Genomic DNA, 15,351 nt, shown 5'->3' on the forward strand with positions numbered 1-15,351 from the left:
ATAACAAATGGCTCCAGGATTGATATTACACCACCATTAATAATGACAAGATCCGTATTCATTTTAATATTTCTTCTTAAACAAATGAATTGGCTATGCATCTTGGGTCACGTAGCTGTCAGCTGACATTCGGGTGATAGTGGATTCAAACCCCTTTCTCAGTAGCCCTGAAGACGGTTTTCTGTGGTTTCCCATTTTTGCACCAATCAAATGTTGGGGTACCTTACTTAAGACCACGGCCACTTCTTTCCTAGTTGTAGCCCTTTTCTATCCCATTATTGCCAAAAGACCTGTTGGTGTCGGTATGACATTACACAAATGTTAAAAAATTATGGATGGACATCGTCTACAAAATGGTTAAGGAAACTGCTCGATATCAGGAGTAACTTACGATGGGACCTTTCTCTCGACATAACACTCATGAGCTTCAGTATTGAGAGAGCTTTTTGCCTACCTGCAGCAGCAGTCATTGTTAACGGTATACCATAAATTCTTTGGACTATTCATCATCATCACCTTTAGCTTGCATTCAAGAGATAGTGAGTTCAAACCCCATTGTCAGCAGCCCGAAAAATGGTTTTCCATTGTTTCTCATTTTCACACCAGGCAAATTGATTAAGGCTGCAGTCGATTCCTTCCCACTCCTAGCCCTTTCCTCTCCCATCATTGCCATAAGACCCATCTGTGTTGGTGTGACGTAAAACAAATTATAAAAGGAAAAAATCATTATCATTTTAGATGCATTCTTTTAATGTATTGTGCTATTCCACAGCATAGTCATGAAAATTTTTGATTGTCTGTCTGAGTAGCCCACACGGTGAAGTGCTGCCCTTCTGAGCCCAACCTCACAGGTTCTATTTTGGCTCAGTCTGGGGGTATTTTAAGGAGGTTAAATACGTCAGCCTTGTGTTGGTAGATTTACTGGCACATAAAAGAACTCCCGTGAGACAAAATTATTATTATTATTATTATTATTTTTATTATTATTATTATTATTATTATTATTATTATTATTATTATTATTATTATTATTATTATTATTATTATTATTAATCTGGATTAATTATTGTGATAAGTGTGCCTGTGTCATTTCTGTTGTATACCAATGGAATTCCACAATTTGATCAGTATGGTCTCTGGGCAGTTGCTTTCAGATGTACTGTCCTTCAAAGTGAAAGATCTTTTCAGTTTTTCAATCACGACTGACCTGCATTTAAGGCTGTCGTCCCCCTGTGGGTGGGGGCGGTAGAATAACACCCACAGTATCCCCTGCCTGTCATAAAAGGTGACTAAAAGGGGCCCCAAGGGCTCTGAACTTGGGAGCATGGGTTTGCGACCATGGGGTCCTTAGCTGAGTCCTGGCATTGCTTCCACTTACTTGTGCCAGGCTCCTCACTTTCATCTATCCTATCTGACCCCCCTTGGTCAACTCTTGTTCTTTTTTTGACCCCGATGCTATTAGGTTTCCGAGGGCTAGAAAGTTTTTCATTTTCACGTCCTTCGTAGCCCTTATCTTTCTTTGGCCAATACCTTCACTTTTCAAAGTGTCGGATCCTTTACATTTTTTTTCTCTCTGATTAGTGTTATATAGAGGATGGTTGCCTAGTTGTACTTCCTCTTAAAACAGTAACCACCACCACCACCACCACCACCACTTAAGGCTGTTGCCAAAGTGACAGCTTCCCTACCAACTGTTTACCTAGCCTTTTCTTTAATAATTTCAATGAAGTAGGATATTTTTTGAATATATCCTTTAGGGAATTATTCCACTTCCTAATTTGTCTTCCTATAAACAAATATTTGCCCCAATTTGTCCTCTTGAGTTCAAACTTTAGCTTTTAAATTCTGAGCAGTGTACAGATAAAAACTCTTATTTTATATATATAGATATAAGAAAACATAATGGTTCAATAATACTGCCTTGCAAACCCCCTCCCTCTTAATCATTACAAGATCAGGTAAAACTTTTAAAAACTCTATTCAAGCTTATTTGTCTACTGATGTCATTCCACACCAGCTCTCCACTGACAACTCTGAACATACCATTTAGTCGAGCAGCTTGTCTCTTTACTTTCAAGTTTTCCCTGCCCAAAGTTTGCAACATTTTGTAACACTGCTCTTATGTTGGAAATCACCCAGAACAAATTGTGCTGCTTTCTTTTGGATCTTTCTAATTCTTGAATTAAGTAATCCTAGTGAAGGGGTCCCATACACTGGAACTATAGTCTGCTGGGTATTACCAGTGACTTATATGTCCCCTCCTTTATATTCTCACTACAACTCCTGAATACCCTCATAACAGAGATCTGTAACCTTTATGTACAATCCCGTGTGTGTGAATACCCCAGTGAAGATCTTCCCTTATATTAACATCTAGATACTTATAGTGGTCTTTCCATGAAGTACTTTCACCCCAACAACACAGTAATTAAAACTGAGAGGAGTTTTCTTGGTGAAAGTTACTAGCTGACCTTTCATCCCGTTTACCATCATACCATTTTCTGCCCTCCATCTCACAACTTTGTCGAGGTCATTTTACAGTCACTCACCATCCCGTGACTTATTTATTTCTGTATACAGTGTAACATCGTCCACAAAAAACCATATCTGTGATTCCATTTCTTTACTCCTATCATCATTTATATAATTTACTAGCTGATATACCTGTGCTTCGCTACGGAATTCTCAGAAAGACTGTCTTCATGGTTTTCCCAACTGAAGTCAACATAGATCATTACAATGATGTCAGTAGGAAAGTAGCGATTAAAGGCAATGTTATCATAATAAAATACTCGATCAAATGAAAAATCACACATATTTTCACTTTTAATGAACAGTACTACTCTACCGATCCAACAGTCCAGAGTTCCAGTGCTGGAATGACCAGGAAGCAGAAAGCCACGAACACTCCTCTACCGTTATGCCGTTATTATGCTCATTCTAATCAGTGCCTCAGAGTAGGGATTGAATAGCCTGAATGCTATGATGTACCACTGTGTTACGTACCAGTAGTATAAAATTTATGAACAAGAAGAAAGGAATGACAAGCTAAAGAAGAGAGATCTAACTCCCCAGCTACTTCCACCAATATTCAGGCACACTGTTATACTTAGCATGCAGCAGTAATCCCATCTATCGGAGGTGGGTGGCAGCAGAAGACACAAAGCACATCACAACAAACAATGATCAGTTTAATGTTATTGTTGATAATTTTTATGAGCTTCTTATATGGTAGGTCGTCACATTTAGTTTTCTTTCGATTCTGTGATATTAGGGCATCTTCTAAAATTATTTATAACATAGACTGTAGTTCCTTATTCTCTGACTTTGCATACCAATTTTCATTAAAATCTGTTTACCCATTTTCTCGCCACTCGGCACCGATATGGCGTTAGTAACAAACATACAAATTCATGAATATTTCTGTTATCATAGCCGGTATGGTAAAAATGTGTAAGACATAAATGATCGGAAATTTAATACTATATAACTTTAGTTATGTAGTATTTAACGATAGGACCACTAATAACATAAATATTTGAGAATTCGCGACTGCAATGCTGCGAGCCACTGCACACCCAGTGTTCATGCTCATATGCGGCGCTCAGTAATGTTGGTAACCGCTCGCCCTTGCTCGGGCGTGAAAATGTAGCATCGTACGCCTCTCGTACGGTCCTGCCGACCTCGGCAGCGGTCGAAGTGGAGATGTGACGATGGATGGTGAAGGGACCCGATCCCTAGTGAAGGCACGCCCGGCCGGGTGAGAGCCCGTGCTCGGCGGCCTATGAAATTTTAGTTGGCGGCCACTCGGTCGGCCAACGGAGCAAAGCAAGTCTGTGTCCCGCAGGCCGCACTCGTCGGCGGCGGGCTACGACGCTCGGTTTCGGCTCTCGAGCCAGCCAGCTCCCTGGTTGATCCTGCCAGTAGTCATATGCTTGTCTCAAAGATTAAGCCATGCTTGTCTCAGTGCAAGCCAAATTAAGGTGAAACCGCGAATGGCTCATTAAATCAGTTATGGTTCCTTAGATCGTACCACTTTACTTGGATAACTGTGGTAATTCTAGAGCTAATACATGCAAACAGAGTCCTGACCAGAAGTGGAAGGGACGCTTTTATTAGATCAAAATCAATCGGTCGGCTCGTCCGGTCCGTTTGCCTTGGTGACTCTGAATAACTTTGGGCTGATCGCACGGTCCTCGTACCGGCGACGCATCTTTCAAATGTCTGCCTTATCAACTGTCGATGGTAGGTTCTGCGCCTACCATGGTTGTAACGGGTAACGGGGAATCAGGGTTCGATTCCGGAGAGGGAGCCTGAGAAACGGCTACCACATCCTTCAATTTTAGGCCTTCCCCTAAACTACCATTTTACTCACTATGAATACAATTATTTATGGCCTAGATTGTAGCGACTTATTCCCTGGCTTTATATACCGATTTTCATTCAATTCTCTTCAGCTGTTTTCTCATGATGCGTGTGCGTACGTACGTACATACATACATACTGACAGAAATTATGGAAAATTAAAAAGTGCATTTCCTTGTTTCTGTGGATATGACCGATACAGAGATACAATTATTTTTAAATTCTGAGCAATGTACAGATAAAACTCTTATTTTATATACTGTATATAGATATAAGAAAACATAATGGTTCAATGATACTGCCTTGCAAACCCCCAACCTCTTAATCATTACAAGATCAGGTAATGCTTCACCTTCTCTAATTCTCTGAGTTCTGTTTTATTAACTTGATGAAGCCTTCTTTTCTTACTTTACATTGTTTTTTCCTTTCTTCTTTGTGCTGTTTCCTGTCCTTGACTAAAGCATTTTGCAAGAAAATGAATACCCATTTGTCCTATGTTTCTAGTCTTTTATCACATGTTTCTTCTTTACTCTTACTTTTCCCCATGTTTATCCACCTTTCTTCTTAACCATCACTTCTCACACAAGACTGACGATCTGTCACAATGGCTCCCTCAGTGAGTATTGAAACCCGTCCTCATAATGAAACTGGGAAGCAGATTTGAGCTTAATACCAATATAATGGTCCGTTATTGGACATTATAAATTTTCCAGCTAACTCATTCTTGGTTGCCTGCGTTTCGCCCTCGTGTGCTAAGTTAGGCTCGTCAGTTGGGACTTAGCACACCACCCAAGACGCAAGGCTAGTGCATACCGTGGAGGCCACTGCATAGGCTATTTGAAGCCACCAGCAGTGCCAATGCACTATGAGAGCTATGTCTCATTTCCAAAAATAGATGCCTGCCTGGCCATCAAATGATGCAGATGTTGATTCCCATAGGGAACCTAAAATATTTGTCCTGAATGAGTAAATTTATAATACCAATATAATGGTCCGTTATTGGACATTATAAATTTTCCAGCTAACTCATTCTTGGTTGCCTGCGTTTCGCCCTCGTGTGTTAAGTTAGGCTCGTCAGTTGGGACTTAGCACACCACCCAAGACGCAAGGCTAGTGCATACCATGGAGGCCACTGCATAGGCTATTTGAAGCCACCAGCAGTGCCAATGCACTATGAGAGCTATGTCTCATTTCCAAAAATAGATACCTGCCTGGCCATCAAATGATGCAGATGTTGATTCCCATAGGGAACCTAAAATATTTGTCCTGAATGAGTAAATTTATAATACCAATATAATGGTCCATTATTGGACATTATAAATTTTCTAGCTAACTCATTCTTGGTTGCCTGCGTTTCGCCCTCGTGTGCGCAGGCAACCAAGAATGAGTTAGCTGGAAAATTTATAATGTCCAATAACGGACCATTATATTGGTATTATAAATTTACTCATTCAGGACAAATATTTTAGGTTCCCTATGGGAATCAACATCTGCATCATTTGATGGCCAGGCAGGCATCTATTTTTGGAAATGCTAGCCTTGCGTCTTGGGTGGTGTGCTAAGTCCCAACTGACGAGCCTAACTTAGCACACGAGGGCGAAACGCAGGCAACCAAGAATGAGTTAGCTGGAAAATTTATAATGTCCAATAACGGACCATTATATTGGTATTATAAATTTACTCATTCAGGACAAATATTTTAGGTTCCCTATGGGAATCAACATCTGCATCAGATTTGAGCTTGTCGGAAGCTTTTTATTTCTCCCTCTTCCCACACTGATGTATCATGGTCATCTGCCCCATTTATATGGAGGAATATTTATGACCTTGTAGAGAATGAATGTGTCAGGTTGTAGAATAATACAGTAAAGCCCTTAAAAGTGGGAAAATGAACGATTTTGTTAGTGGGTTGAATTTTATAACATTGGAGTAATGGGAGAAAAGGAACTGATCAAGGAAAATCACAGGAAAGACAAAAGAGAAAAGTAAGGCTTTGTTTGGACTTGCAGGCTCATGGATACTCTCCTCTCCTTTCTTGAGAATAAATATAATAGTTTGCAACATCACTAGGTTTTCTCACCAAGACAGCAAAGGCTAATATTCTGTTCAAGGTATGCAAGAGTTTTGGTATTATTATGGACATCTCTTAGATTACTTCAAACCTGTACATACTTAGACTTTAGACTGTAAGATTTGAAACTTAATTCTCTAAGCCTATTGCATTTGAAGAGTTAACACACAAAAGTTTTATAGATCAGTTCTAAATCAGATCAAATACCTTTTCACCTGCTGACCTAATGATTGACATTTATCTTAGAACTATTAGAATGTACAACTTGATTTGCATTTTCTGATAAATAAATAATATTGTTGTCTTTTCCCTTACAATCAGAGTTCCTCAACTTGGGATTGCGGGGGTTACTAACCACAGGACTGCAGCTGAGACTGACATACGAAGGCTATTTTTGATGCGCACACGCGTTACCACTTTGGTACTATGTTGTTACTCATGGTGTGCAATGGAACTCATCAAGACGATTGAGTGGCCTGCCAGGTGTGAGATACAGTCAGTTATCTAGTTCTTCACAGCAAGGAATGTGCCGCTGGCAGAGATTCGTCATCGGATGTGTGAAGTGTATGGCACCAATGCTAAGAGTGATGTAAAAGGCCATGCGTGGGTAAGATTATTCAAGTAAAGTCAGGAGAATGTTTGATAACCCACACCCACCTCTGATCAGCAACAATATTGTGCGTGAGGTTGACACCACTCTTAGTGCAAACACATGCTTCACAATTTTCTCTCTGTCTTTTCACTTTCCACATGTTTTAGGGTTAGTTCTCTGCAAAATTCTGTAAAAAATAAAGCCTAGTGAAAGTTGTGCAATTGATGGGTTCCGAGAATGCCAACATTTTTGAGGCAGAACCAAACGGAAGGTGATGTGTTATTGGACCATGTCACCACAGGGGACAAGACATGCGTGTCCCACGTGACCTCTGAATCCAGGCAGCAATTAATGGAGTATTGATACATATCATCTCTGACAAAAGTAAAATTCAAGTAAGTTTATGCAGTCATGTTTTGTGACAGATGTAGTGTTCTGCTAGTGGATTTCATGCTGCCAGTGCAACAATCATTGCAGCTGTTTGTATTGTGCGACATGAATAAAACTTTAGTGCGCAGTCCAGAAGAAATGCTGTGGCCTTCTGTCTGCTGGAGTGTTGTTGCTTCATGACTATGCAGGACCTCACTCTGCAGTTTGAGCACAATCTCATGTTGAATTGTTTGTCTGACAGCAATTCGATCACCCCCCCCCTCCCCCCCTGTTGCCCTGACCTTGTGCCTAGTGACTACCACCTCCTCCTCCATCCGAAAAGTTTCCTTGTTTGTAAGCATTTCCACAGTGAAAACAACTGTTCAGATGTGGTTTTCATTGCAGGAGGCAGACTTCTGTGGTGAGGGTTTACAAAAAACTCATCTCACAATATGACAAATGCATGCTGGAAAAGTTGCTGCATGTGTGTAGAATCTGATGAAATGTAAATTGCCCAAAAATATTCAGTAGTTTTGATTTTATTGTAATATGCCCCAATTACTACTTTTGCTTCACGTCGCACCGACACAGATAGGTCTTATGGCAATGATGGGATAGGAAAGGCCTAGGAATGGGAAGGAAGCGGCCGTGGCCTTAATCAAGGTACAGCCCCAGCATTTGCCTGGTGTGAAAATGGGAAACCACGGACAACCATCTTCAGGGCTGCCGACAGTGGGATTCGAACCCATTATCTCCCGGATGCAAGCTCACAGCTGCGCGCTCCTAACCGCACGGCCAACTCGCCCGGTATGCCCCAATTACAACATTAACAAAATCACAGAGAATATAAACATGGTTTTAGATGAAATCTTAAAAATAGTTTCATGCAATAAAGTAACAAAAAATGGACATCAAAAAGCATTTAAACTTCCCTCAAACTACAAGTTCCGCCTACCACAACACTACCCCTACCGCTTCCACCGTTCCCTTCTTCACTCTTTCAGGCCAGCTGCTGGACACAAATAGTCAAGCATCAGCCAGCCACACAACAAGATCTAATTAGCACCAGTGGGGAGGTCGTCAGTATTTGATATATTTCAACATTCCACTATATAATACAAGGTTTCTTCACGTGGTAATAAAACTACTCTCCTATTCTCTTTATAGACTTATAGATCTTAATAACTACAGACCTATATCAGTCCTTCCCATTGTATCTAAAATCCTAGAGATAGTGTTCAAAGATAGACTGTTAAAATACCTACAATGTAATGATTATTTTTATCCATATCAGTATGGATTTTTGCTTCTAGTACCTACAGTGCTGTGAAAGACATTATTATTAAGTTATAGGAGTCCTTACACTCATGTATTGTGGCATTAGGCCTCTTTATAGATCTTCAGAAAGCATTTGACACAGTTGACCATAACATTTTGCTACTGAAGGTAGGAAGCAGCAGGGGTTAGAGGTTTAGCACTTAACTGGTTTTCAGATTATCTCGGAGACAGGGTACAGTTTGTTAGTTGTATGGGAGCAGAAAGCACATTGCAGACCATAACAAATGGTGTACCTCAAGGTTCTGTTCTAGGACCAATATTATTTCTTGTATTTGTCAATGATACTGGGAACTTACTGCTGGTTGGCAGATTGTCATTATTTGTTGACGACACAAATAAATATTTTTTTACACAGGGAATTGTATATATAATCTTGAAGAAAAGATGCAACATGAAATATCTTTAAATCAGACCTGGCCTACTATCAACCGACTAAGAATTAATCATACTAAAACTAACATACAATATTTCACAAACCATTATGTACATTTCCTCTGGACATCAGCTTAAGTTTCTATGACCAAGTGATACCTAGAGTTCAAGCAAACATATTTCTAGGACTTAGCATAGATGAGTCGCTAACGTGGGAGACTCGCATCATAATGCTGTGTGATAGAATGACTCCTGCTATTGGTGTACTCAGCCGATTAAAATACAGAATTTCTTGTGGACTGTTGAAGAGTATTTATCATGCACTCACTGAATTGTTCATATCTGGGCATGTTGCAATAAAGAACAATTTGAAATGATCATTCTCTTGTAGAAAAGAGCACTGAAAATCTTTTCAACTTACCCATATTAATACCAACCATACAGGTCTACCAGTATTGTAATGTGCTGTCATTAGATGAGATGGTCTTCATAAAAAAGCTTCAGCTATTATGTTGTATAAACTGAAGAATGGACAAACTCATTCCAACACACTTTACAACTTGAATTCTGATATACATTCATACAATACAAGAGGATTGACTAAAATTCACTGTAAATCATCAAAGTCTACTAAGTATGGCACTAATTCTTTATGGCATTACTCTATGTAAAGTTTTTCAATAGCCTTCCTGAGCATATTCGGGAAGCCACTAAATTACCAATCTTTAAAACAAAGCTTATTAATTTTCAAAAAGTAAAAATGTCAAGCCTATAGAGTACTGATTTAGTACACTACATTACCGCTGTTCATATTTGGTTTTTATCACTATTATACCATAATATTATAATTCATTGTACAGTGTATTATATATTTGTCCTAGGAGCTGATTTTCTCAAATCTCTTCTCTGTTGCCAAATGTAAATAATTGTACCGCACCATTATGAGCCATGGCTCAGGTGCCTCTTTTGAAATAAAGAAATATTTAAAAACATATTTTTGGCAGATAAGAAGTAGAACACCAAGCGTCAACTATGAGAGGAGTTTCTCCAGCCACTCCAGCTTCCTTTAACCCCTTGACGCCGATCTCCACGTGTTGTATAGACCTTCTTTCTTTACATGCTGCCGACCTCTATGTCTGGTATAGACCCCTGTAGGCCTAACTTAATTTTATTATAGCTTGTAAAATTTTAAAGGTTGTAGAGAGGGAAATGATATGCCTGAAGATCTCTGCCTTCCTTGTATGTATGAATCAGCCCAAATCAGTGTTTTTTTTAAATTTATTTCTAAAGTGTTTGAAGTAGTTTGACTTCTTTCCACTTGACGACAGCATATAGGTTTAAATTTCTGCTGCATTCTAGCAGATGTATGTTTCATTACAGGATGTTTTTTCCGTACGTAGATTGTTAGTACTGTATAAATCACCGTGTCTTCACTGATGAAAGTTGACATCATCTGGTGAAAAGTCCTGTAATTCTTTCAGCTCCTTTAAACCTCTTTTGACGTGTAATTACTTGACTCGCTGTCACTTTGAAGTACGATATTGCTTGACGAAGAAGCATGGCACAGTGCAGTTTGAATGAAAGAGAGTTTTAATAAACCAGACAATAAAAGCACTACACCAGACTGAACTGGGCAAAGCGAAAACGGACGCATAACATAAGAAATGGGAGGGCAGGATGTGCGCAGTCAAGTAATGGACGACAAAACACACCAAATTATACGCCCTCTTTCTCATAAACTAATCGTCCCATTAACCGGGGATTTGACCTAAATGAATCTTTGAACTGTTGTTCCTGGTTCTTCCACTCAAAGTTTCCAAGGCAACGATTACCCTAGTTTTCATTGCATTGGGAAACAACCCAGGCAAATGTAAGAAATAAAAGAACGTCACTGTCATTCCGTACAAAATGTGGAAGGTCTCTTCTCCATTACTATACTATAAGAGGCAAATATAAATAAATGTAAACTACATTCTTTTGAGTCTCTACTGTAAACATTTGAAAATAATCTGAGCTAAACTGTTGTAACAGTGAGTTTTTAAAGACATCAGTGTATTCTCTTGGTGCTCACATCTGAGTCACCTCTGTCCTCTGGGTAAAGCGGTACTCAAATGTTGCCCATCACTAAGGGGTTAAGATCATTAAATAAGTAACAGTAGCACACACATTAAGTGTTTTTAAGCTTAAATATAAATCAAAATATACCAATTTACAACAACTGTGATAATTATAAGAACTTTTACATGAGGAGGAGGAGGAGGAGGACATTGTAAACCATAGGCAAACACCAGTGACCTCATGTTCTTAGATGACTTTTTAAAAGTGTTATTTATGTCTGTGTCATTTTTAAATGAACTATTAACTGAAGATGTCTTACATTAAGATGAAGTATGTCCTGAAATAATGTGTTAGTCCACATAATTCAGGACAAATAAAATATTGAATAGGTGGAAACACTCAATTTAAGTTAAATTCTTCACTGTGTACTCCCTTTATGGAGCGAAGATTTCAGTCATTAGGGATTCTCTACAGTCCTCATCACCATCAGTTTACAATTCCAGTTTCCTGATTACTGTTGATAAACTTCTTCCACTCCCCTCTATTCACAAATGTCTTGTTCTTCTTGGCTTCATTCTGTGTCCTTCCCGTATCTGCAAAGTCAGTCTTAACCATATCCAACCAGCAGGTTCTAGATCTTCCAACTAGGCATTTTCTTTCTACCTCACTGCCCAAGTGCTCTTGGACTGCCACACAGCCATCTCTGTTCACTGCCATCAGTCTTGCTAATTTAGAGGTTTAACTCGTGGTACTTGGCTTTCTTTGTATCGAGACTTGCACCATGACTTCTGTTTCTCCCTAAAGTATGATGTCGTCAACAAAGGCAGCTGCATCGAGTTTCATAACTGTGATAAACAGTTGTGGGGCAGAACACTGATAATGGACTCTGCTCTTGGTCGTAAACCATTTATAATGGCAAATTACTTACCTCATGTTTTCAACTACTTTTTGAATAGCCATCCTCTGTAACTGACTCTTGGAACAGGAACACTTGCTGGACCCAAAAAAGACATCCAACACACAAATATATATCTTAAAAGGTGTTAACAAACTAAAATGCAGTGATTGCCTTAAATTCTTCATTTGGACCGAGCTCGATAGCTGCAGTTGCTTAAGTGCGGGCAGTATTCGGTATTCGGAAGATAGTGGATTCGAACCCCACTGTTGGCAGCCCTGAAGATGGTTTTCCATGGTTTTCCATTTTCACACCAGGCAAATGCTGGAGCTGAACCTTAATTAAGGCCATGGCTGGCTCCTTCCCACTCCCAGCTCTTTCCCATCCCATCGTTGCCATAAGACCTATCTGTGTCGGTGCAACGTAAAGCAACTTGCAAGAAGAAGAAAAAAAGAAAAAAATTCCTCCATTCCACTAATAGCTCAAAATTTCTAAACAAAATACCTTGAACACATCATCAGTATAGAATCTGCATTTCCCAACCCCTACTAGCCACAGGGCATGAATAGTCAGACATAAACACAAACGTGGAAGTTCTCTATATCAGGCCTAAGGGGCACGCTCTTAACAGGGTACAATCACAATAATAGTAATAATAATGATGATGATGATGATGATCAAAGTCTGTAGATAACACAAAATATCAAGTGTTCCTGTCATAGGAGTTGGTCGCTGAGGATAGCTGTTCAAAAGACAGTTGAAAGTTCTCTAGCCAGGTAATTAATTTACCATTAAGACATTTGTGAAGGCGGTATAATTTCCTACAGTTGTATCAACCAAATTTAACATATTTCTTGTGCATTTCTTTAAAGGATCAGAGTGATAATTTTCACATGTTCAGTTATCCTCCTTAATCTAAAAGGTAATTAATTATTGTATTTCACCTTTGTTTTTTTTAGGAACCAATCCCTTCTGCTCAGAAAGCAGATAAATCAGCTGAATCAAAGCCCAAAAAACCTAGAAAAGTGAAGATTGTAGTTGGCGTGGATCAATATGGTAATTCAATTTCTAAATTACATTGATTACAGAGAAACTGAAACAAAAGGTATTAATTACAATAAATTTAGTTTTGTGTCTCTTAATATCAGGATTTATCCTACAGCTCAGCATTTCTCTTGTGTAACATCCTCATGCTGATTGTTGTTACATTTTGAGATTCTTGTACATTATTGTATTGACAGGTTTATTCTTTCTTAAAGTTTGTGTCCCAGGATAATAACCCAATGAGTCTGGTTATAAAAGGAATTGTAGGTCCAAGTTTTTGTTGTAGCAAATTAAAGAATACACCTTGCTGTTGAACATTCTGATGGTGAAAATCTTATCTATCTTGTTGCCTGTGGTAATTTAAAAAAAAAGTGTTATATTTAATGTGTGAAGCTTCCAAATCATCCATGTTATGAAACTTTTGTTTGAAAACCCTATATTTTACTTTTTATATTAGACACTATTAAATGATAAAAGCTTACCTTCTCATTGAGTATGCTTGGCTTCAAATTTCTGACAATGATTTAAACAATTTATTTTACCTACTGTCAATGGAATACATTATAATTCCAGGCTCATATCTGTTGGGTTACAATGAGGTGACGTAAGTAAAATGAAAGTAATGTTTGCATTGCACTGGCAACAGAATACAACTAATATCATAGCTCTTATTGGTTGAATAATGTAGACTCGGCAATGAAGAGGTTTTAGTCGGGATAATACAAATTCATTTTGAACTACAAGGCTTACTAGGACGTTGATGACAAAAAAAAAAAAAAATCCTCAGGGAAATCCTAGGGTCCTCTGAACATGTAAACACGTCATATTAAAACAATTTTTCTGGCAGCACTTCACATCCCTCGATGAGCCCTGTGCCACATCAAATGTACTGAAGTGGAGCATGCACTGAACAAATTTGAATGGAATAATTTGACGGCATTGGTCTTCGGGCATGTAGAATTGACAGGGCTGACATGAACATTCTGTGATGGCACTGTTCCGTTCAGAAGCTGCCAGTCTTGGGAGGAAGAATTTATTCCAGAGACCATGGACAGTTACTTCATAGAGTGGTTACTGCCCAAGAATTGCTAAAAATCTTAAATATTGCCATTAATGTGTGCTGTTCTTAGTCTAACTCGGAAGAGTTCCAACATACAAGCACAACGTGATGCTCTGAGTATTGATGAGTTTTTAGAGGTAGTATATTATTGTTTTAAGAAACCTAACTTTCAAGTCATCCACCCTGAGTTTTGGGAACAGATAGTTGTTATGACCCAAGTTAGTCATAATGAGAGATATCATAGTGTTTAGAGAAGTTAAATGCCAACCGTCTGGCTCATGAAACTTTTGGCAGATGATGTTTCCAAACTTCAAGATGATACTTCTCCTTGATTGACCAGGTGACATAGATTGTATGTCACAGTGCCTTTGCATTTGTTGTAACTTATAAAGGGAGCATTCTTTTGTATCATTCTTTATGGAACACAAAATTGCTGGAGTTTGGTACATTGTACGACCTTGAGGGGATGGCTCATTCTTGAGATCATACTTGTAAGACCTCACTAAAAATAAAATTGTTTCCGTATCATGTTTCATTAAATACAAATTGTGGATAATTTTGAATGGATTTCCATTGTTGATGTTGTAAATGTATTTATTTACCATATGGCGCATGAAGCATACAGGGAAAGTAAAAATGAAGAAGTTACATGTGTAATAAATGGAGAGAAATGAATGGGCCATGGCACAGCAGTCTTCACAGTTGTCAATCACGATTCTTCAGCCAGTCAACTACCTCAGTGTTGACATCGATAGAATCTTCTCTTTTGTCTGCGTAAGACCTGACAAGACATTCAAATGCAATATCGCTGATGGTCTGGTAGGTAGCTGACTGTTTTAAGCTTCACGTCACTGCCAATTGTGAAAGTGGCAGTACCATTTTGTAGTGGTGAAGATGTGATTGACATACATAAACATATGGGGCCGATTGCAGAAACGGCATTTAGACGATGTATATGGTTAAACAATGCCTAAGTATGGCTGCCGCATTGCAGAGACGTTATTTATCACTTAGACACTGTCTAAAAGTGATGTTCAGCCGGTCATGTTTAAACACTGCCGAGAGAACTGTTTAACCTCAAATGACAGGAGTGAATCACAATCAGAGGTTATGTACCGTGAAATATGTAATTTGTATTATCATGTTGAGACGATTCCGGGAAGAAAGGTTAGTCCGACGGCCTCTCT

General features: G+C 38.8%; 1 protein-coding gene across 2 annotated transcripts in view; it reads left to right on the plus strand.

Moving 5' to 3' along the window:
* Window positions 1-15,351, plus strand: part of YL-1 (Vacuolar protein sorting-associated protein YL-1) — a 108,519-nt gene that overhangs the window by 43,695 nt on the left and 49,473 nt on the right. For both annotated transcript variants that reach the window (XM_067150409.2, XM_067150417.2), the window contains exon 4: window positions 13,020-13,116. In XM_067150409.2, coding sequence (XP_067006510.2) covers window positions 13,020-13,116 — 97 coding nt within the window. The remainder of the gene's footprint in view (window positions 1-13,019; window positions 13,117-15,351) is intronic.

Source organism: Anabrus simplex, chromosome 1, assembly GCF_040414725.1.
Source record: "Anabrus simplex isolate iqAnaSimp1 chromosome 1, ASM4041472v1, whole genome shotgun sequence".
Lineage (NCBI taxonomy): Eukaryota > Metazoa > Arthropoda > Insecta > Orthoptera > Tettigoniidae > Anabrus > Anabrus simplex.